Here is a 25,439-nt window from a genome sequence, read left to right as displayed (position 1 = left end):
ACATAAAGGACAGCTAAAGCTGAAGACATAACATTAGCTTTGCAGAAATTTGGTCACAAATCAAAAGTATTAGAAAACTGAACATGTGACACTGATGGCACATAGTGGTTGGGGTTACAGAATATATACTTTTGTTTGAAAGAGATATTTCAGGCTTTTTTAAGTGGGATTGTGTGAAGTACTTAAGAACAATTTGTGTCGTACCACAACTTTGATACTTAAAGGGGAACTCTGGTATTTTTAAACCTAGACCTTATTTCTGGCATGAAATACGTTTATCTACTCACCGAGAACAGTTTGGCGAAAGTCGGCCTCCTTCGGAAGCTATTTAGATAACTCGCGACCCGTGTATTTCCAAATAATTGGAAATAATTGGCTTAGACGATGCAGCCTCTAAATAAGGCATTATCTGTCTTTATTTCACCAATACTTTTAGACGAATGAATGAACGAACATGTACTATAGCTCTGTAAGCTCATTGGTGCTGTTATGTGGCTACTTGCGGCTATAGGAGAGCTACCAGAGGGATTTCTACACAGGCACTCTACTGGGAGGACTTCATCCACACGCCCCCCCTGGAGCAGTTTATTTACTCCTTTCTCTGTGACAGTCGGCTAACTTCACACGGAGTTTGCTACTGCTAGTTTTGTGCTAGGATATTTATCAAATTTTGACAACGTGAACGATGACTTTGAGTAAGATGGACATTCTTACCGGAGTGAATGAGCTGTGCTGTAGCCATACGTGTGGATGAAGTGGTCACAGATAATGCCTTATTTAGAGGCTGCATCGTCTTTGCCCCGTTCACTCCATTATATGGATCGCGAGTTATCTAAATAGCTGCCAAAGGACGCCGACTTTCGCCAAACTGTTCTCGGTGAGTAGATAAACGTATTTCATGCCAGAAATAAGGTCTAGGTTTAAAAATGTAAACTCGGTTCCCCTTTAAAATGTTTGAGCTGCTTTAAATGGTGAAAAATTAAGCTTCTGGTGGTTTACTTTCTTAGAAGCTGTTAACTTGGCTTGCCTGTCAGGAATCCTTTTTAATTTTCCAGACTGACAGAGCCCTGACTGCTGTGTATTGTAGATAAAGCCAGGTTCATGCAAAAATATTTTAAACCAGATTTCCACATCACAAACAAATGTCCAAGTTCTGAAAAAAATCAGTGGCTTAATCGTTCATCACCGCTGTGTATATATGCTTTTAAGATGTGATTTGTGAGGGTTGAGGATTTTTGATCTTTTAGAGGAGTCAGCGTGGAAGGAGCTGTGAGCTGGCCAAAGCAAAGAGCTGCAGCCAATGAGAACACAAGTGAAAGGGTGAGGGGCCACGAGAGGGGGAAACCCAGAAGATGAAGACAACAAACATACAGCAAGCGTGAAGGAGAGACAAGGGGAGAAAGTCTGGTCTGTTTGGACATGGGGAACTTTCCACTATGCAACATCATAAAAAAGTTGAGGAAAGTCGAGGAAAGAAACTGCCAGTTCCATTAAACAACCAGATAAGCAATTATTGAATATTGAATCATCAGTTGTATCACGATGGGACATTAATGAAAACAGAGACTTTTCTCTCTCACAGCATTAACTGCTTGATAAAGATCAATCAAAACCGCTGAGAGTTATGTTTGGTGAGAAATCTTGTTTAGCACCTGAATCCACTCTTATGCGACCCCTCTCTGCTGATCATTTGTATAGTGTGGACCCAGTAGGACTTCAACACTCCCTATAATAAAGCAAGTATGCCAAGCAGTAATCTAACAACACTAAAATTAGCTTTAATCACAAACTACTCATGAATACTTCACACAACCCCAATCCCTTGAGGGAAACACAAATGTCTGAAGTAAATTTGATGGAAATCCATCTTGACTTTGTTTTGGTAGCATAAGAGAAAAGCTATGGAATGAACTATTGTGACTTATCACCTCAGAACTATGTACATAATCGTTTATGACAACAGTACAGCATTGTCTCGCAAGTGAAAATCTTTACCTGCTGGTGGCACTAGAACAAAATATCAACAATAAATGAAATCAAATGAACTATCCATGCAGTCTAATTACTGGAAGTTGGTTACTGTTACCACTTCATTGTCTACAATTCTGTGTATGATGGGCTAATGCAATGCATCTGCTCCATCTGTTATGAGACTGTGCACTTAGACAAAACTAAGAGCCTGTGTCATTGGAGCCAAATTTCACAAGCCACAGCTTCAGTGTCTCCTCTGGAATGTTATCTGGCAGTTGCCCCATATGCCCCATATAAAACTGTCACAGACAGGATACAAACGTCCAGTACGCTGGCTATGCTATCGACTCTTCTCTACAGTTTATAACATCCTGACAATGTCATTCATGTTGTTACCATTTGTCCCCTACACAACATGGGTCATTAGATTAAGTGGTCTTCTTGTGTAAGAGATCCTTGTGATAAAAAAAAACAAAAAACATCTTGCTTCTTATGGAACAGGCTTTATCCATCCATTGCTTAGCATCATATGAAAAATACTGGCCAAGAGTCCCATTTTCTGTCGGTGACAAGCGGTCAGAGAGTTATCTGTGCCTGCAGTAGCATGTTACCGGACAGTCACTAACATTGCTCCGACGACTGATTTTTTTAACCATTGCCAATGGTAAATTCGAGATGACTAAATGTCGTTGGCTCACCTGCTTACCTATTTGTCAATGTGTCTCTGACCTTTGTGTAAATACCTGTCTGTCTGTGCAGCCAAGTTCCAGTGTCATGAAACGTCTCCTGACCAAACTTACCTTAATGCAATCTGTAAAAATGACAGTGTTATTTTTTTGTAAGAATTTCATCCATTCTTTTATAACACAGTGTTTCCATGTTAGTGTCAGATGACCTTCCACTCAGGTAAGAAAAAACACTGAGCAGCTCTCATTTTTTGACAGCTAACGCAGAAACGTACAACAAATAAAATCAGTTTCAGTACTGAAATGTCATGTTGCTGCTGCTGATGATGATGATGATTATGATGAAACGTGGCGAGTCAACTTTCGATGGGCTTCAGATTGCGGACAGGTGCTCCTGACATGCAGATGCACGCCTTGTTGAGGGGCTGTATTTCGTCAGCATGGTGATTTGGGTGCTAAAGTTGTTGCCGTTGCTGCCAATGGAGGGCTGCTGGTACTTAGTGTCAGCGCCCAGGAACCTCTGCAGCATCCATCTGCGCCACTTACGCTTAATCTCTGACTGCACCTGCGGCAGAGGTGGGGTGGTAGGCAAACAGTTGAGGAGGAGTGTTAACAGGGTATGACACACAGGAGGGTTAGGTAAATGGGGATTTGGTGACATAAAGGGACGGTAAACATCTCAAAGAGCTGTGTTTTGTTTGAGTTTACTCACCTCTCCGTTCAGAAAGCAGTACAGGACTGTGACACCAAAACCCTGTTGAAGAGAAAAGCAGATGAAAGTAGAGCTGCTGTTGAAAAGAAAGCTGTGCTTGATAGCACAACTGGAGAAACACTCAAAACATTTTTTCTATGAATAATGATGGTAAGATTATGACCAACTTCAGGCTCAGACAGGAGGTTCATCATGTAGATGTCTGGGACATGTTCCCAGGAGATATCATTCTGAGCCAAATGGTTATAAACTAGGAATACTTTCCACTGCTCCGTTTCCATTGTTGCACTTTCCTCTTAGCGTTTATATCATCTTTAATCCTCAGTAAATCAGCTAACTCACCATCAAAAATACAAAATTAACCATTCAAATGCAACAGTCCAATCTCACCTCAGATCCTGTTCATTGTATTTGTCAATAAGTAATAAACCTCAGATTGATTTTATGGGATGTATTACCTGAAAAGACCCCAGAACAAGATCGAACATCATCCTCATTTCTGAGTGGATGTTCTCAGGCATAAAGGCAAATATTATGTAGTTTATGCCAAAGAGAGGTATCAGCAACAGTGTAGATCTAGCCAGTCTCCTAAAAGCAACAGGAAAATGAAAAGTGAAGAGAAAGCTGGTGTTCATATGTCTTGAAATTCACAAACATGAGCTTCAAGGCTATATTTACTTTTATGCAAGAGCTATTGCTCCACAACAAAACTTAGTAGCCGGAAAAATAATTCAATCAATCTCAGATGATAAGACATGACTGTAACCTTTGCTATGATAGAGTTGTTGACATTTGGCACTGAAAACCTACGAGTACTGATTGGACTCCTTCCTTCCGATGTCAGGGCAATTCATTTTCTGTAGCAATATCCGGATTATACAAATGAAGAGGAAAAAGTTCACCTGCCATGAGAGTAGCACATTTTTTGATGTTGCATTATGCTTTGTTATATATGTGAAATGTTACAAGAGGACAGGTGCGGTTACTCACAAGTATGGCAACCAAAATAGGTGTTTTGATGATCCACCAAGGTTTGTCATCAATTGTTTCCCAGCATCTGACAGAGGAGAGTGAAAATCTCACAAAATGACAAACTATTGAACGCAGCGCAGTAGCTGCACAAACATAAAGAAAAGAAGTTCTGGAGCTAAAGTTGGCTAAACCCAACGAGGTACCTTGAATACACAGTGAAAAACACAAAAATATGTAAAGATTTTATTTATATATTTATAGTATAATAGTATATCTATACTATATATATATATGATATGATCTTTCTCCTTCATTTGGGTGAGCATACTCTCTTACTAATGTGTTGTTATTATCATTATTATTATTATTGATCATTTCTCAATAGAAAACATCTTGGGTGGAAAGTGAAACTTCTGCTTAAGCTGTGAAAAACAGTGCATTAAAAAAGTTCCATCATGTGATTTGTTATCTTTGTACAATTACTAAATAAACATAGGGTTTTGTGTTAAAGTGAATTTTTTTTAATTATTGTTTCTACTACATACAGCTATTGCATTTTAAACAATTTGCAATCACATTCTTTTTTATTTACTTTTAGAATTAAACACGGAGTGTTATAAAATTGAATGTCATTAAAAAAATGTTTGGCTTTTGGACTCTTAAAATGTAACAATTTTACTTTTTTCTTAGACATAATCACTTTTGGTGTCACTGAAATTGAGTAAAACATGACAAATGAATAACAAATAACACATTCATTACCTTCTTATTGTACTTTAATAATACCAAATGAAAAAAGAAGTATTTTACACAGGTTTTCCCAGGAAATGTCTTGATGTGCTCTTAAAAAGGTCATTTTGAAGACTCCTGAATCATTAATATCCACAGTGCCATTTGTAGGGTTAAATTACATCATTATTAAAAGACACCTTAATACAATTTCTCTATCAGATTCACTGACCACGAATAAATGAAGCATAAACACACAAAGCTTTTTTTTGCCCCTACTGACACTAAATTTTGTGCACGTAAAAACACTTCACTGCTACAGCAAATAAATGCTTCCGCCACTTCTTTTGTATATCAACCTCTGTTCCTTTTGCCATATTTTACTCTTAGAAACAACTTAGTTTATGATTTTTATGCACAAGTGCACAGGACACTGCTCGTCTGCTTTTGCTGCAGTGCTTTTGTCATCAGACAATCATTTTCTAGAATTCTTTGACAATTTGATGCATCAGTAATCATGAGGGTCGTTAGCAACTGGCTCTGTCTATATAAGGAAGAAGAGTGGCAGGCAGCTCCTTACAACTTGGACCCTCAGGCTGTGGACAAGACATAGAAGGTCCTATAGGTGCAAGATAGATGGCACTTTTGTAGAATAATGAAGATCAGTGGATCAGGAAGAGTTTGTCTTTTTTTTTCATTTGTTTTATAGTTTTTCGCTTTCATCAAATCTCAGTGGTGATTGTTATTTGAGAAAGAGCATACCTTTCAGATGTTGAAAACAGTCAAAACTCACCCAGGGTGATCTAAATAAGCCTTTGTAATCACCCAAGCGGAGATAAAGATGGTCGGAACTCCTGAAAACAAACAAAACGGATTGGCTCGGAGTTACACCAACATTACAATTATCTCTAGATCTCAGACAAAAAATAAATCATTTATGTCCACTGTCTTCAAACCAACCACACACAGACTCAGCACGACCAAATAAGCGGCCAATACTTGAGCATGTGTACACTGTTAATCTTTTGAATGGCTTTATAGCCAAAGCAAAATTGAATTTTGGTTATGCTTATCATTTTTAACAGGAATCATGTGCTCTGTGCCAATATTGGTTCATCTTGGGGTCTCTGCAGGAAAGTCAGAAAGTCTTCTTTCCATTCTCCTGCTGGCACACACAACATTTCAGGCCTATTTATGGTCATTTTGTTGGTGTGGTGGAAGAAAACATCAGATATTTGGATAATGATTCTTACACGTGCATTTCAAATGGAATTTTAGGACCAAAATGAAAAAAAGATAATTATTCCACAAAATAAATGTAGATAAATGCAGTCAAGGACTCTGTTGGCTGTTTTTTTATGAATATTTGCATGTTGACCAAAAAAAAAAAACTGCTGTTGAGAAGAGAGTATTGATCTTTAAAAGTATAAAAAGTACAGATCAATGTGCTAGATCTCTTATTCATGTCTGCCATATATGCGAAAAGCTGCTTTTCCATTAAAAGCATGACCAGATTTTTAGACTAAACTATAACAAGAGCAGAGAAGCTGCTGCCTGCTGCTTCCAATCTAAATAAGCCTCATTTGTATGGAGATGAAAATGGCTCAACATTTTTCTGAGGCAGCTGCATCCCAAAAACATCACATAAATAAATTGTTTACTCATCCTACAATACATGTTGAAGAAAAGAGTAAAGAAGGCCTTGCAGCTGTCCCGTGTTTGAATTTGTTGATTTTAGGTTGCCACAAATGGACAAACATGTAAGCATCAGTTCATGGCCTATGATCACTTACCCCAACCAATCAGAATATACCACCAGAGGTACTTCCTCTCAGAGAAGAAGGACACGGCCAACAGCGCGTGAAGATACAGGCCCTCCACCAGCAGCCAGAAGTAACTCGCCATGACCCCGTAATGGAAGAAGACCATCACTGCCTTGCAGCCCACCTACAACGCATGCATGTGTCAAAGTCTTGTTATTTCTGAGATTATATAGATGACTCACTAATAAGATCATTTGTCTGTTAGATCTGGCAAGTCAAAAGCAGCCAAGAGGAGTTAATGAACATGAGCATTACATGAATACAGGAGATTCTAAGGGTGTCACTTCATAGTTGTACTGCTAATACAGCGAATTAGCCAAGCATTTAGTGTTTGTGTATTTCAGATTCACGTTTATTGAAAATAGAAAATAGAAAAGAAACTTTTGGTAGATTGAGCAGTTATGGTCGGACAATCTGTGTATGCCAAAGAGGAAATGTCTAAACTCCAAAGAGATAGTAAAGCAGATGATTTACAATCTACTGATCTAATTTTCTCTGTAATAAAGCAGTAAATTCAGCTGGGGCGAGATCTGAGAAAACAACACTGACGTTGATGGCTTACGCCATCAAGAAAGATGACAACAGATGTAACATGTACAAAACTGCACCGCTTCCAGGAGTTTATCTAGCAGTTGATGTTAACTCAGCACTCATGATATTGTTGTTGCCAAGATAAAGTGAGTCAGACTGAATATCGGAGCCCTGAAAGTGATTTATTGATAACGCGGTCTGCAGTTCAGGTTTAATGTTGAGCAAACAGGAACTCTCAAAACATCCTGTTTAACAGATGAATGGGAAACCATCGTCTCAGGAGTGGAAAGGACTCGGTAAACACTGCTACACCCAGAATGTTAAGTAAACTCTGAAACAATGTATTTTAGTCAATAAAGTCTGGGCGAGTAATTGCCCGAGCGATGGACAGAAAGTTACAGTTGGAAAAAGTAAATTATGACACACAGCTTTTGGAAGGATCATCAGTCAACTTTGCCGAGTCATTAGATACAGTCAGACAACTAAGATAGTACACCCTCTTAAAAATTTTAAGATTTTACATAACATTACATCATAAAAAGATTAATCTGTTTCATAAAAATACGTCAATTCAACTTCAGATTAATAACAATACATGACATATTAGACTGACCATTATTCATACAGAACAACAAACAGTGTGTGAAAACCACCCATACTGCAGTCAGGTACTGATAACTAAATACACTTGTTTAGCTGATCACTATAAAAGCAGAAGGTTTGTCAGTTTGCTGGTCTGGAGCATTCAGGTGTGTGTTAACATGATGCCAAGGAGGAAAGACATCAGCAATGATCTTAGAGGAGCAATTGTAGCTGCCCATCAATCCGGGAAGGGTTATAAGGCCATTTCAAAACTATTCAGAATCCATCGTTTAACAGAGAGAAAGTGGAAAACATTCAAGACAGTTGGCATTCTTCACAGGAGAGGAGGAGTTCAACCCGAGGTCAGATCAAGTAATGCTCAGAGAAACACCTAAGAGCTACATCTACAGACTCTTCTCTACTCTTCTGAAACTGACAGGATTAGCCTGCAGCTGCAGATATGGCAAACATCCAATAGGTAGCGGCCTAATTCCACAGCAGGCACTTCATTTTTCAAAAGAACATTTTGCTGGACCAATTGAGTGCTAAAGTAATTAAGTAGGCAACAGTTTAACAGACTAAAGTAAAATGAAAAGCTCATTTATCCAGCGATGGACTTTTCTCACGTCAAGGTTAATGCATTTAAAGTATGAAAGAATTTGTGCTCATTCACAAATATTGTAATGAAGGGCTGAAATACTGACTGTTCTATTATTCCTTTAAAATGCATAGCTCAATGTTTCACAGATATTAAAGGAAGAAAAATATAGCAAAAGTAATCGGTTGTCAGCTAATGACTATTGGCCAGATTATTCTTTTCCACATGGGTATCCGTGTTGGCCCACAATTTCACAATCGGTGCTTCCCTGATCTGAACAAACCACAAGACTTCTGGAGCAACGTCTTTGGGACAGACAAGGTTTGATGTTTGTGGAGATGTTTGGTCATAATGCACCGCAGCACGTTTGGGGAAAATTAAACACAACATACCAGCACAAACACCTCATACCAACTGTCAACGGAGGGTTGGAGGGCAACGGGACCTGGACACCTTGCAGTCATTGAGTCCACCATGAACTCCTCTGTGTACCAAAGTATTCTAGTCAAATGTGAGGCCATCTGTCTGACAGCTAAAGCTTGGCTGAAACTGGGTCATCAACAGGACAAAGATCCCAAACACAGCAGCAAATCTACAACAGAATGTCTGAAAAAGAAAAGAATCAAGGTGTCGCAATGATCCAGTCAGAGTCCAGACCTCAATCTGACTGAACCTTAAGGGACCTTAAGAGAACCGTAATTAAACAAATACTGTAAACCTCAATAAACTGAAGCAATGTTGAAAAAGAAAAGTGATCCAAAATTCTTCCACGACAAGGTGAAAGACTACTAACGTCATACAGAAAACATTTACTTCATGTTATTGCTGCTAAAGGTTGTTTGTAAATCAATCGAATCATGGGATATATTTTTTTGCATACGTGGCCTCCACACCTGCAATTTGTTGATGAAATAGTGGCACAATATAATATGATATGAGAGGCAGCATTCATTCATCTAATTTGAAGCCCTGGCAAAAGCCAAAAAAAACATTTTATCATGTTGTCATATATAAAACCTTGAAGTTGACGAACGGTTCATTTTTCATGTTTTATGCATGCTGGCAAGTGAAGTGCAACTTTCAATGGTATAAAGAGGTGAGAATGAATGGTACTCACCGATGACTGGCAATTTTCCGTCTCATTGACCTCATACAAAACCACATCCTTAATGATAACAGTCACAGCTTTGAGTATGAGCGACACAAACAGATTCAAGTGGATGTAGTTTCTTGTGCAATGCAGCTTCCTGGGGGAGAAAAAGGGGGTTAAAATGAAAACCCTCATATCAATTAGGTACTTTCAAAGAGCTGCTCAGATGATCCACATAAGTATTCACAAGAAATCATCATGCATCAATTTCAGTGACTGCAAGACGAGCTATGTTTGACACTTTCACTTCCAGTGAGGAATGTTTATTCATCAAGCAGAAACAATTGCAGAATAAATAAATAAAATAACTCCAGCTTGACCTTCACCAGAGAAGTATACAAGAGCAAATGAAAAGCTTGACAGATAAATATTCTCCTCTGGGTGTTTATGAACAAATGCCTTTCTACTGAGCTGATGACTTGGGTTGAATTGTGTAAACCCATCGGGCAAGTCAGCAGGTCGGGTGAGATGACACACAGCATCAACCAGCTGCCCGAACACTGCTTCTGAAGCCGAGCAGAAACAGGGAAGGATGTTCACATCCTGTGTTTCTGCTCCGAAATACAAGCCAATCGCGTTTCATAACCCCATGGAGTAAACACACCCTTTGTTGTTTAGCCCATAACACACAAAGAGTTAGAGTCTAAACTGAGCAGAGTGGGCTTCTTTCTAGAAGTGACACACACACACGCGCACACACACCAGTTAAACCTTTCTAATGATCAGTGTCACGTTATTGTTTCTCTGCAACCCCCTGGACATGTGGTCAAGAGGGAGAGTGATGAGAACGACAGCTTCCCAGCTAATTGGTTTGACTTTATAGCTGCTTGCAGGTGATCGCTCTGAAGCGTCGATGCGGATGATGTGTACTTTTGACGACGCCTCCTGCAAAATCCGTTTACGTTACTTTGTGAAAAACACTGTAAAACCTATAAAACCTATAAAATACAGAACATGATTTGTGAAATGAGAGATTGACAGGGTTTTATTGCTCTTGTTGATGAAGAAGGGTTTATGCTGTGACATTAGGCAGCTTCTTGACGAATCTCCTTACCGAAAGAGACACAGTATGACGATGGCGACCATCAGAGAAATGAGCGACACGCTGTGACCAATGGTGTAACCCACTTTGATGGCGCCGTAGAATTTCCCCTGAAACTACATATTCCATTACACTAAATGGAGACAGTTTGACATTTAAGTTGACGCCACAGCAGCAGTTGGTTGCCATACTCACTGAATGTTCATCCACGGTGTGGTTGGGATTGTAATCACAGTCGAGTATATAGGAGTCCATGCTGACTGGCTTCCAACCACCCACAGTGCAGGTCTTTGACAGATTACCTAGTGGACAGAAGGACAGAGGGAAGACTTCAGTGTATTTCATGAAAAAAAAAACCAGTAAAAACAGTGCCTTTTTTCAAAGGAAAGTTAACTACATTTACTCATTACTTAGTTATGTCACAAAGATATGGTTGAGTCTCACTGGAATACTTCCAAATACTAAAAGCAGAAGAAAGGAATGACTGAAGGGGATCAGTTGTCTAACTCGCTCAGAGATGCTGAGACATCTCCCATGTGTATTCGCTTCCATCAGTTTCTAAATTATTCTCAGGCTGCACAAACACTCACATACATCAGGAGGCCTATTCAGAAGCAGAGATGTTTTATTTCTGGCCTGCCCAGAGGGCAGAGATGAAGGGTCCAAGTGCATTACTGTTGGCTGAGAGAGGAAGGGCTACTCTCATCTAGGACATTTTACAAGCAGAGCAAAGCTCGGTAACAAACTTGCCAGACATCGGTGCAATGCTGTGGAGAAGAGATCAGTAGAAAAAGAGAGGAGCTCTGAGAAGCTCAGCAGAATGGAGCAGAGATCAGAGGAGCTCTGTAGACCGGATCACAATTTAGCACAGTTGAGTAAAGCAAAGGCAAGGAGACTTGAGCTCAGTAGAGCAGAGTGGACAAATATGGTGGACAAAAGCCCAAAAGCAGAACAGAGCATCAGCTCTGCAGAACAGATTACGGCAGAGTACAGCTCAGCAGAGTGCACAAGACCAGAGTATAAGAAATTAGAGATGTCCTCACACACACAGTTTGATTGCTCTGCTCCAGACCAATTGATGAGTCTCTCTTTAGTTAATTTTCCTTTCATACAGATGAATCACAGCTGTAGGTCAGTTACCTTGTGAAGCAGCCAAATTCACGTGAGAATCACAAGGTCACAATCATAAGAGAGCCCATCTTGCAAGGCTCAATGCTATCCATTTATGGCAAAAACACACAAGTTTGGACTTATCAGTAGCTGCAGATAGATTTTACATTTTTTTGTTTTCAATATTCAAACAGATGCTTCATACAAATAGGTGCTTATACAGTGGCATGCAGTATTTTTTTAAGTGCTTCCATTTCCCAAACAATATCTGGTGAGGAGGTACTAGACAGTTCTGTGAAACAAACCATGTGAAGTGTGGAGTGGACAAAGGGGGGAGAAAAAAGTTTAAAAAAAAAAAACATTGTTATCTGGGTGATAACTAGGCAGAACTACCAGCAGAATGGCATAGCTGCCTTCTGGAAATGTCTTGGAAAAAAAGAGCAGAACAAAGGAGCACAGTTGGGTTGAGATTCACAAGCAAAGTGAAGAGATCTTTTGAAAAGGAGCGAGAAAGAAATGTAAATCAGGCAGCATGTGGCAAAAAAGAAAATGTGCTAATAAATGTTTCCATGGACTGATTTAAACCAAATATACTATGCTGCCTTGTGTAATCTGAGGATTGTGGTATAGGCTATGTTGGTAGTGGTTGTAATCCAATAGAAGTAGTTGTCCGAACCGAAAAATAACCTTGAAGAGGAAAAAAACAACTGCAGTTGGCCATCTATGATAGATAAATGGAGAGAGCTGTTCTTCGGGGAATAATATAGGGGATACTACATCATAACTGGGAAGACACCAGTCAGGTACATCAGTTTACTGTGTGCCAGCTCAGAGTGGGAACAGCTAGTGAGTCATTTTGTCATATTACCAGTGTGTTACATCACCCTTTCTTTAATTAATTAATTTTGGGAATACTAGAAACTAATTTCTGCATTTTTTTGCAAGAATTTGCAAAAGAATTGTTGAATTACAAGACTTCAGCTGCTCCTTACAGTCCACAGCTGTTGTGGTCAGATGTTTCTCTGTATGATACAGCATACATGTCAATGGGACACAGATGTGAACAGCAGGCAGGTATGACCGTTTCTCATGTTTCACATGTGGGATTGAAGGTCCCACACGTCTAACACTGGTTTCCATAATTGGCCTTGAATTGACAGAGATTCTCCCCAGACTCCTTGAATTTTTTTCCGTGATATTAGACAGTGTAGATTTTAACAAACCAAGTTTTTTTTTTCTTCCGTCTTGCATTGCAAAATACTTTTTGTAACTTTGTGATGATTCTTCACTGCAAAAGTTAAGGATTCTGAATTTTGCCATGAAGCAGTGAGCCACAAACCATCTTTACTTTGAAAGACTAAATATTTGGTGAATGCTCCTATTATACTCAATCCTGGCACCCTCATCTGTCACCAATTAATCTGCTGATAGTAGAATCTATGAGAATGGGGTTACTTTTATATTCTAAAAACTTTTCTGTCTTTCAGTGGCTCCCTGCCAACTTTCATTGAGTGTGTTACTGGCATCAAATGCAATTAAGTGGTCAGTGAAGACACTAATAAATCATCTCTTCTGGACTTTTGTCTGTCAAATACGGGTTCATATGAATAAACAAACAACAGATTTAGGTTTTTATTCAATTTTAGAAAACGTATCAAGTTTTCTGGCAATGGGTTTGTAGTAATAAATAAAGTTCTGTTTGGAATTTATTTTCTCATTTCTGTCTTTAGTTAAGACATTACTTTTGAATGATGTTTGCTGTAAAGAGAATATTAACAAAGCCAAACTGCACTCCCACTTTGTGCTTGATTTTCTGTTTATGGGTATGAGTATGTATGAGTAAGGATAGAAGACTAGACTTCAGTAGCGCCGGTAGACATGAGCCCACAGAGTAAAGCAGAGTTGTGTAGATAACACTTGGCTAAACCTCAGTGGAGTACAATAGACTGGAGCTCAGCAGATTACAGTAAAGCTCTGGGTGCATTGTAAAAAACTTCAGAGCTCAACAGCTTCAACAGACAAAAGGGGGGACAAAGGAGGGGGGGGGGCTAATAAACAAGTGAACGGATTTGAATCTTTTGAATTACATTTCATACAGCTGCAGAAAGCTATATTATTTCAAAGTACAGTTATGATCAAGTAAAATGATCACGCGATATAAGTTCATACTTGCATGACTTCAGAATATCATCAATCTAAATTAGATAATTTTTGTTTTCACTCAGCTTTTTTAGTAAATGTGTAGCACCTACCAATTGAAATATCATGGGCCCTCCTGATGGCCCTGTACTTAAGATGCATACCATTAAACAGAAATGTCCCCTGCCTGATTCTTTCCAAGGATTTTTGCCGTATAGCAAATCCCCGTCTCTCCCAGTGGATACTGTCTGTTCTTGAGGTGTATGTAATCCTGCAGTTGCAAGACAGACTGACAGGTCTGCTATTGTGTCAATTTTTTTACTAGCATTTCCTTATCTCCTTTTGTGACAAATAAAGAAAGAAACCTGTGTACAATGCTGACAGAGTAATCTGTGGCCTGAAGGCTGCCGCAGAAATCGAAATGCTGGACATTCCTCACATTTCCCAACCGTATTGCTCCAGTATAGCTCCGTCAAATCAAGCGAGAGTTGGGAAAATGACCAACAAGCCAAAGTCTTAGAATATAGTTGGCATTAAAATTTGGTCAGCTCGCAAATACCTAAGCAGCATATTGCTGAGAAGACTGAGGCTTAGCTTCTTCAAACAACATGACAAGACACAAAGGCGAAGATAAGCCCCTGCTGTTTCAGCCCATGCCACCACTGGATTTTGCTTGTTTGAGGGATTGCCAGAAGAATGCTTTCATCATTCCCCAAAACATGACTGCAAGGATTTTCAGAGTCATGCGCTAAAACGAGGAGGCTCAAATTAGTTTATCAACCCATAATCGTTTTTATTTACAGGCTTACAGTAGGCACTGTCCATTCTAATGCTTTATCCGTTCTAACAGTGGAAGATTTATTTCAGGAACATCGTATCAGCTTCAGCAATATTATGGCATGTTGGTGAAACCATTGACAGCCAGGCACTCTGTTACTGTAAGGCTGGAGGGAGGGTGAGACTCCTGGGTTGTTAAAAGAGACGAATGACTGAGTGTTTGTGTTCAACCTACTAGGTAAAGAGTTCATGAGAACAGCAAACTGTCTGATGTAAATTTTACGACTTGGCCCCTGAATCTTTGTGGCATCGTGTTTCGTAATGCTTGTTTTTAATGTATGAGCCTAACAAAATGAATGGCTCAGCATGTGTCAATAGCTTAAGTCTTTCACAACCGCTTCGGAACAGGGAAGCTGAACTGGCTTTTTTAACAACTTGTATAATATATTCACCACAAAAAAGGAAACTTATCGGCAAGGAATTATAAAGTTTCTCTAACCTCCCGGGGGTCTGAAAACCCTAACTAAATGAATACACTGAAAAAAAGCGCAACACAAGCTAAATTAAAATGCACAAAGCCCCACACTGTTAATCATCCCTTAATTAAGCCCTCCCTACCAGACCTGAAAACAGAGTAGGTTTAACCGGCAGACACCTTCGCTGATTAGTTGATTTACTACACAATTTATATCACATGCATCAGTGATACAAAGGTCACTCAGAGCAACTTCTCTTTCTGTCCTCTGTTCTCCATCATCACGTGCACAGTTGGGGCCTGTTGATCCAGTGAATCTTTGACATTTTAGGAAAATATACTTCTTCTGCCTTGAACCCTATAAAACTGGTGATTCTTCATCTTCCTCCCTCTTTTCCCTGGAGTGCTATCATAGCCCAGGTCACACTATTTCCCATCTGGGTCACAGCACAGCTTCCCACAGAGGCCTTCGTCTCCGTACTGAGCCTTCAGATGTCCATGATAAATCCTTGCTTTCATCCCCTCCCATGTATCGAATATATAGATGTGGAAAATACCGTCATCAGTGCTTCACCATGTCTGAGGCACACAAGTTGAGCGTATAAGCAATGCAATCACTTATAGGTGACATGTGCAATAATAACCTAGATAAATATGCTGCAAAGGTTATGAAACACTAGGAGCCTGACGCATAAAACCTGGTGTACACATGGTCTTCTACGATATAAAAACACTGCGCCACAAAGTTATTTGATGTGCCAGCAGCAAAAAAGAGTCAATGCATCTAACACACAAAGATTTGTGGCAATAAGCTATCAAGAGTACCACAGTTACAATAATTTAAAAAAAACAAGAGGTTCAGTAAACATAAGCATGCACTCAATCATCATAGCGCTGAATTTTCCACCTCACTACATCAGATTATACTTGCTTTAAGAAATGTGCATATGGATGGTCTGAAGAATGCAAAGCATAGAACAGTCTAACCTTTCGAAATACAGGTTTTTGCGTTGCTACATGCGCATCTGTTCAGTCTGTAATTCTGTCTGACATACGAACTATAGGGACCAGCATGAGAAAATACACATCTTTCCAGATGAATAAACATCACTGCAGTAATGTCGAAGGCTAATTTTAGCAGTTGCCTGTTCAAATTATTGGAATATGTGCATATAACTACCCCTAATCAAATTATGCTCATAATCGAAGGCGAGCGGTCATTCTGTTAAAAGAGGTTGGTCGGCCTGGTGGTTATTGTTAACTGTTATAAGATGCATGAATTACTATGCATGCAATATGGACATTGTACAATTTCAGTTCCATTTAATCATTATCCAGCATTGTACTACAGTTCATCTAGAAAGTATTCACAGTGTTTCACAAAGTGCTTTTTCCACATTTTGTTATGTTTACAGCCTTATTTCAAATGGATTAAATAATTTCTTTCCCTCAAAAATTCTGCTAAAATGATAAAATGATACTACAAGCTTGGCAATCCTATTATTGGGCAGTTTGTCTGGGCTCTGTCTGGGCCACTCAAGGACATTCAAAGAATTGTCCCTAAGCACACCGGTTGTGAGTTGTCCTTCTGGAAGGTTCTCCTCTCTCTACAGAGTAACACTGGAGGCCCTTCTAAGGCCCTTCTACCCCCATCATTGAGACTGGCAGGGCAGCCAGTTCTAGGAAGAGTTCTGGTGGTTCCAGAGTATTTACGGATGATACGGGCCACTGTGCTCACTGGGACCTTCAATGCTGCAGAAATATTTCTGTATCCTTCTCAAAATGTGTGCCTCAATCCTTTGGAGGTCTACAGACAATTCCTTGGACTCATGGCTTGGTTTGTGCTCTGACATGCACTGTCAACTAAGGGGACCTTATATAGAAAGGTGTGCGCATTTCCAAATCGTGTCCAATCAACTGAATTTACCACAGGTGGACTGCAATCAGGTTACAGAAACATCTGAAGGATGACCAGTGGAAACAGGATGTACCTGATCTCAGTTTTGAGTGTCATGGCAAAGGCTGTGAATACTTTTTTTTAAAATTCTATTTTAAAAAACAACTTTTTTTTCACTTTGTCATTATGGGGTATTGTGTGTAGAATTTTGAGGGAAAAAATAATCTAATCCATTTTAGAATATGGCTGTAAACATAATAAAATGTGGAAAAAGTGAAGTACTGTGAATACTTTTCAGATGCACTGCAAGTTCCAGTTCTGGCTTATACGACTCAGTTTTTCACTTCAATGTGTTCAAAACGTAGTGACCAGTTTGACTGACAAGCTTGTAGTTCATTAAACTGTAAGCTAATTCGTTTATCAAACTTCCTGGCACACAGGAGATCTCACAGCAGACACATACATTCCATTCCTGACCAACCTGATCTGAGTATTCTTATGCAGAACATGTTAAGCACAGTGTGGAAGTGGTAAAAACATATTTGACTAATCCTTTACCTGCAGAATATTAAGCTTTGACGACTGTTTGCGCAGTATGTACTAGTTAGTGATTTCACTCAAACAGATAAAAGAAAAAAAAGTACAGCTTTAAAGAACCTGTACAGCTGAAAAGTTTGAAACCAATTTGAGTCTGCTTCAGTTTAATTTTATGAAATTTCTCAAGGCTTCAATTTCAAATGGAAGCTTCTCTGCCTGCTGAATACAAATAAACAACTCCTTCAACTCTTAAGGCGTAATTAAACTAAAGCGACTCGGTGTGGTAATTAACAACAATTTGAGAGATGCAGGAAACTCTCAGGGGGATAAGCTAAAAAACACTACAGTGCAAACCTCTTGCACATCATCCAGTAAATTCTCTGTACAGTGTTCTCCCTTCTCTGCATAATTAGCATTACTTCCCTGTGAGGCTTCCGCAGATTAAAGAAGGAAAAATAAACAGCAAGTGTCTTTGATGGCTAGATGGTGTTGGGATGGGGGAGTTGTTTATTTTTTGTCACTCAGCTGTATCAGATGTTCTTATTTTTCTCATGTTTTTTCTCTATAATGTTTGAGGAGAGTCAGGAAAGATAAATGATCATGGACCAGCACCACAAGTCTGTGGGGCGCTCGGCTTGCTCTGTAATTCCTATTTCATATTTTGATTATGGAGTGTGATGATACTGGCAGAGATTCAGGAGCAGGGAATGTTTGCAACACCAAAATGGAAATAAACGAAGGAAGAAGATGAACAGCATGCAAGCATTGTCTGTTATTCTTTTAGATATCCTGTACCAAACTCCTGCCACCATTTACACCCTCATTAGATTTCATGTTAATCTCAGACTCAGGCATATGAATATACAGGATTGGCATAAAGACATGAATCATAATCATTTGTGTAATATTTTAGGCTGCTTAAGAATGGTTTTGTTGTTGAAGACAAAAGGCCAAAACAGATTCATTCTTCTGGACAGTTGGTAGAGGCCCAAAAAGCATCAAAAACAACATGAACACATAATAATGTGCATATATGGGGGTGCGTCAGCAAGCTGTCACATCCAGCAGAAGTGGGGCAACATCCCACATGATCAATATACAAACTCCATTTTCAGAAAAGTTTGAACGATTTCTAAAATGCTACAAAAACTTGAATCTGTAATTAGATGAAATTAAACCTTTATCCAACAGATAAAAGTATAAAGAAATGATCTGAAGTGAATTTTACTTCCTTTATACTATACTAAAAATGCAAATTCGAGCTTTTGTAAATGTACTAAAACAACACAATGCTTTAGCGATACAAAAGCAATAAAATGAAGTACTAGCAGTAAGTAAAAAGTACTTACTGCTAGTATTATATAATAGTAAGTATCATACTGTTTCATATTTCACTATAATTATGGCATTATAATCATACATCCACATAAAAGCAGCATTTCACTGTTGCCAACAGAGGCGTAGGGAGCAGCTACATATTGGGCTGAAACTTATTTTCAGTGAAGCTTTAATCTGCAAATTGTTTTCTATTAGTTTGTAATTAACAAAATAAAAGAAAAGAATAAAGTTAGTCACAGTCAAATGTTTCAGCACCAAGAAAACACGGGTATGCATTGAGGAATAGTTTAGCACGACCGCCAGGAGACGGCTACAGGCAGGCGATCTGTGGCCAATCATGTGTTTCATGCCCAGAAATAAGATGAACAGAAAATAAATCACTGTCAAACTCTGATTTCTTTAACTAAAATAGAAGTTGATAAAGATTAATTATGGATGTTGTCCTTCAACGACTGCTGTTGACAAGTAAGTAATTTGTGAGAATTTTTGTTAAGCCTATTGATTAATGTTGCAGTGAAATAGCAACTTTATAACTTAGTTTTCCAGAATTTGACCAAGTAGTATTCGTTTATTTCAGTCTGTAAGGGACAGGGCGTATAGTGGTCATATAGTGCACCGGTTGCACACTGTTCCCTAAGTAGTCATGCCGATGTTGCACGTTAGGCATAGTTATTGTATCACTTGCTCACACTTTGGCAGAATTTAGCAACACCCATGAGGAAAGAAGAATAAAACCAAATGACTACCACCACGACCTGATGAGATTGTGAAACTACTGAAGGAAATAAAACACAAACGACCCACTCTGGAAGCATTGCTTGGTTCCGATGATCTGGGCTACTGACTCAGAAAAACGGCTTACCTCATGGAAGACGATTCACACAATCTGTGTATATAAAGTGCTTGTTCCAATATAACAAAAATACAGTTCTTATTTTCATGAGATTCTACCCCACTTCAGGCATAATCTTCATAAGATCTATATTTGCCAATAGACTCCCCTAAATGTTATATCAGATTTCACAAAATGATGACTCCATAAATTACTCCATGAATCTAAGTGATTGTTGATCATCACACAAAAAAAAAGTTAAACAAAGGTAATTATCAGGTGCAAACACACAACCCGATTTTTTAACTTGATTCTTACGTGGAGGTACGTCCCTGGAGAAATAGAAGAGAAATTTGGGGCAGGGGATGGTAACCACCTCTCCAATGTCAGCGCTCGGCCAGCAGGTGATTCTGTCCCACGTAACGTTGCAACCTAACAAAGAGATGGAAGGAGAGAGGCCAAGAGGAGAGGTATGTTGTTAATATTCAAACAAGGAAACTGTAAAATCACAGAGATTAGAATGAGGACTTTTGCTCAAACAGTGTTTTACACTTGTGGCAGGAAATGAATTGCGTTTCCTGATTGCTGCAATTACTGACCAATCAGGTCTCTGCTTGCAGTATATAAACGCTAGATGGCGGTTTACATATGCCATGCTTTGAGCTCTCCTTCAGTGTTGAGTGCATGCCCTGTTATCTGACTTCCGTTGCTCCTGCAGATCAGCTCGCGGTGCAGATCAGCTCCTCCTGTTCCCTTCTGGATTGTTCCCGGTTTATACCACAGCATCATGCTGCCTCCTGTGTTGGTGTTGGGAGTCACTGCCTGATCGGGATCCTGGGCCTGTTTTGAGCTCTTTGGCAGCTGGGACAGGACCATTGCTAGCGCTGCTGCAGCTGTGATGTGGGCTACGGGAACGCTGCTGTTTTGCCCCGACCGTATTCATTCATCCCCATTATTTTGATCATGTTAGCCTTCCGACTTCGTCATTTTATCTTGTCACCACAATCTGACTGAAATGTAATCTTCCACAGTTGTTTCTTTAACAGATTGTGTTTTATGTGATTTTTCTTAAGGTAGTTGATATATTATATTGTTTATATTTCTTTTAATTTGTTTGTGTTTCACTGTTGGCGGGAGGCCTTTTGTAGCTGTTGATCACCACAGTGTTTAGGCTGATCAGTAGTGTGAAGGGCTCCCTGTTATTCTCATTCTTTTACAAAGTGTTTCTTGTTTCAGAAGCTGAGCTGCCAGTGGTGGTGGTTGGGGCTGTTCTGGTGGCGACATCTCCTTCCCGTGTGCTTGGATTTTGGGTTGCAAAGCTGTTTATTTTGGGTGTGATGCAGGTGTGACGCCTTTTAATTGAGGCATATTCCCCGGGTGAAATTCCCAGGGTGGCGTTGTTGGTTTTATTTTACCCACCTTACTTGGTAGCTGGATGCGCGCCACACACTGCTGAAACTTTAATCAACTCCAGTGAAAAAAGTAAAGTGAAGGTGGGGTTCCCATGGCAGCCACAACATGTATGCTCATATTGGCTGTCATTCCAGCCCTGGGTCCAGAACAGCAGATAACCTGAGGTAACATGCTGCCACCATGACTATTAAAACAGCTCCTTGTCCTTCGTCACACTGTTATTTGAATTCAACAGATCACTGTGACTTCCCTCAGTGTGTGCGCTCTCGGGATGCAGAATCAGGTCACAGACCTTTTAAATCCGCACCTGCTTAACAATTTGTCACAATGGAAACTCACTGTGCCAGCTGTTATTTACAGAATCCCCTTGAGGAATTGGCAACATTTGCAACAAATGGAATCCATATGTGTGCAAATGATGACTAAATTAAAAAGATAATGGGTGTTTAATGTGACTTATGTGCCGTATGAAAATGAACAGTCAAACAACATCCCCAGCTAGGATCAACAAGATTTCAGTCACACAGAGACAATAGAGGCTCACGGAGCACAGTCATGACTGAATGGAATATAATCATGAGCTACATGCTGAGTACACAGCACCTCACTTAGTAACATGTCATTTTAAACCTGCCTAAAACAACAAATCAGCAAAGTGACTTTTATTCCTGCCTACTCACAGCTGTGTTTTTAAAACAAAGGTATTTCATGCTAATGAAATCTCTTTGTCTCTCGCTTTTAGCTGTCTGTTTTGTTTTTTCACAACCCAAAGAGGGCTTGTCTCACTTGCACAGAGGACTCTATCAACAGCATAATGTGGGTTAACAGCAGAAACGTCCCACCTGGAAGCAGCTCTCGACTTCTTGCTTTTGGTCTCGTAACAACGAGGTGTTTATACATATCAAAAGGCTGTGACTCAAATTAAGGCTGCACAGTCAGCACTTTAAGCCAATTTAGGAAATTTAACTATGACGTGGATTTTGTTTGCTCCAAACTCTACGTGACTAGAGGCAGGCATTAGGTGGAAAACAGTGTTAAGTGTGACATAAAGCCAGGGGGACGTTTGAACAGCTTTTGTAGTCTTCAGAGCTTGATGCGTCAATCAGAGCCCACCTTTGGGGTTTGCAAATTAACATGATACAAAATAAGTGCAGCCACTAAAATAACGTAACGGTAGACACACACACACACACACACATACCTGTTGTTTTGTTTCCAATCTGAGCCTCACACATGCTCTGCTCCTTGGCTATTTCCAGAATCAGGTCACACATCGGACTCTGCGCAGGAAACACCTGTCGAGAAAACATAAGTTCTCTGCACAATTTACACAAAACCCCAAAAGCCTTTTAATAAATGTTGCTGCACTGTCCTTTTCATTTTACAAACTTTACTAAACTCAAAAAGAATTAAGCTCTATTGTTACCTTCACCAAAGAGGTGATGTGGTTAGAGTGTTTGTTCTGCCTTTTTAAAAGGATTACTCAGAAAGTTACAGTCAGATTTGCATGAAAATGTTGCCAGACACGTGGCATGGCCTATTATAAAAGTGACAAACTTTCAGTTTTAGTTTCAATGTGGATACAGGATTTCTTTTATTTATTAATTTAATAATTAAATCTGAGTTAGAGTACATTCACAGGTCCTGGAGTAGATCAAGTCAGCATTTAAGAGTGGTGATAATTCATATGAATATAAAAAAAAGTTTCAAATCACCTCTCATTCCTTTACATTTTGCTTCCAAGAACACAGACTTTCTTGTAATCTTTTAAAGTAGTTTTAAGCAATAGTTCTCAAGGCTTTTTGAGGGTCTTTCAATTTTTTTATTTGGACATTGGCTGTTTTTATCCCTCATTTTCAGTCTTGTTCTTGTACCTGACCGTTTTCTGAGGAATGTGTTTTCTGGTTGTTAAACCACTTAATACTGACCTGTGAATCCCTAAAACATACAAAAGACACATAATTGAAGGGATGAACCACTGTTGTGTCTACATATAACAGAGAAGTTAGCAAAGAACAAATTTTAAATTGTGTTGTGAGGCACTTTATTACCAGCGGCCTCCCACAAAGACATATCTTTTGTTCCAATTTCAGTAGTTGCATCAATGAAAAATTCCAAATATAACCAAATATAACACTTACAAAATTAAACATGTCTCAGCATAATATACAGTGTGTCCTAAAAAAAATGAGGAAAGAGGACAAGTGGACAAGTGGAGAACAAAAGTGTCAGGCCTACAAAAAATCTAGCAGCAGATAAACAGTATTTGAAAGTGATGTCCTTATGAAATCCAGCAAAAACCAGGCACAGGACCTGAGAGATGCATCTCGACCCTCAGCTGATCCATCTAAGCCTCATCAGAAATGGTCTCTATGGAAGGGTGGCTGTCAAGAAGCCATTCTTAAGGAAGGAAAGCAGGGATGAATCCTCCCCAGAGCCCGGACCTCAACATTATTGAAACAGTGTGGGATCATTTTTAAAGAGAACGGAACAAAAGGCAGCCGACATCCAAAGAAGAGCTTTGGAATGTCCTTCAAGAAGCCTGGAGAACTATTCCTGAAGACTACTTAAAGAAATTACAGAAAGCTTATCTAAGAGGGTTCAGGCTGTGTTGAAGAATAAAGGTGCTCATACCAAATATTGACTTTCAAGCTTGTTAATATTGTAAAACTCAGTTTATGGTATACATACGGTATTTTCATTTATGTTTACACAAGTTTCAATAAATCAATGCACCAAGTTGCTGTTTTTCTGGCAATATATAAAGAAATTAAAGCTGGCTCAAGAATTTTTCTGTCTAAAGTCTGCAACACATCTGTTGTCAGCACTCTTCAGCTAATATGCATTTATTCACTCAATCGGACTTCCACAGAAAAAGCAGAACTGGTGTTTTTGTCTGTGACCCATTCTCCTTAGATTTTGAGAGTGCAACTGTTGACGATGTGGAGGGAATAAAATGAGCCAACCTATTTGAACATTTTAGGTCACATCTGGACTTCATCCAGAGTCCCTGAAAACAAGATGTTTAAATGTGCAACTGTGACCAGATGTAAACACACTCTATGAGGTTTCACCAACACAGTTTATACATACTCTTTGCAGGACCAGAAGATTTATTACTTCTTACTTAGCTGGATGAGTTCCTCTCTGTGGGCATTAATCAGACTGGTGGTACGTGGCTATTGTTAGCCAGAAAATGAGCCCATATGACTCCAGCTCCTCCATACACACAAGGTGACTCCCTCATATAGGTTATAATTTATCTCACTCCTCAGGCAACGCAGCCCCTCTTGCATTTCTTCCTCCATAGTGATGATTGGGCAACTGACAATGATGGATCAGAGCTGCCTTCAGCTTTACAAGTTACAGTAATGGGAGAAACCTTCCAGCAGGATCATCATAATCATGATCTCAGTTATAGTTACACGAGCCTCCTTAACATCTCAGAGCAGAGAAACAGTGCGAGTGTGCGCAAATATGCACATGTTCTGATCTACAACTCTGAGGGATCTGACCTCTAACTGGATTCCATTATGATTCATAAATGCTTAGGGAGAGGATAGTTAAGTGGATGAGGAAGGTGGAAACCAGAGAGGACAGAGACTGAGAAAGAAAGCAGTTGCCATGGTGTCCTGATGGGAGACCAACGGGCTTCTTTTGGTACTTCATTTTAACCTTAGTCATGAAAAGAAACTGATGAAGAAAAGAAGAAAAAGCTGTTAAGCGAGATCAAATATCGTTTGCTGGTAAAACTCTTTCTCTAACAGTGGAAACAACGGTGAAAACCGTTACTATCTAAACTCATCCCTCCATCCCCAGCCGCTGACCAATTAACGAAGAGCCAGATGCTCGTGAGGCCACATTGGTGCGCCTTGGATCCAGGGCACTTTGGGAGCGCCCGTGTGCGTATCACTTGATATGTGTCTTCAGCGTGTCACTAGAAAAGATCTGCATGGTCACCGTGACACTGCCCAAATTAGGCGATCATCTGTCTCCTTCTTGACAACGAGCCCAAGTTAAGTCATGTGAAAACTCAACGGCGTATAAATATACTCACGGGTTCCAGCAACATCCAGGAGAAAAGGAGGGAAATGCCGCTTGAAATGTGCACCGACATATCCTCTG

The 25,439-nt window shown here is 39.5% G+C and overlaps 1 protein-coding gene across 1 annotated transcript; it reads right to left on the bottom strand.

The window, feature by feature from the left end:
- Nucleotides 1-918: 918 nt before the first annotated feature.
- On the bottom strand, nt 919-25,439 carry LOC140269256 (vasoactive intestinal polypeptide receptor-like). The gene is made up of 13 exons (XM_072364285.1): nt 25,372-25,439; nt 22,516-22,609; nt 20,220-20,333; nt 10,992-11,098; nt 10,809-10,912; nt 9,722-9,851; nt 6,864-7,017; nt 5,864-5,924; nt 4,360-4,426; nt 4,180-4,271; nt 3,828-3,957; nt 3,370-3,411; nt 919-3,222 (listed from the first exon to the last, which is right to left on the bottom strand). The coding sequence occupies exons 1-13, from the start codon at nt 25,429-25,431 to the stop codon at nt 3,031-3,033; spliced, it is 1,347 nt and encodes a 448-aa protein (XP_072220386.1). The 5' UTR covers nt 25,432-25,439; the 3' UTR covers nt 919-3,030.

Source organism: Leuresthes tenuis, unplaced genomic scaffold (assembly GCF_036924035.1).
Source record: "Leuresthes tenuis unplaced genomic scaffold, fLeuTen1.0.hap1 SCAF_14, whole genome shotgun sequence".
Classification (NCBI taxonomy): Eukaryota; Metazoa; Chordata; class Actinopteri; order Atheriniformes; family Atherinopsidae; genus Leuresthes; species Leuresthes tenuis.
Note: the sequence above shows the minus strand (reverse complement) of the source record. Positions and strands in the feature narration are given on the sequence as shown.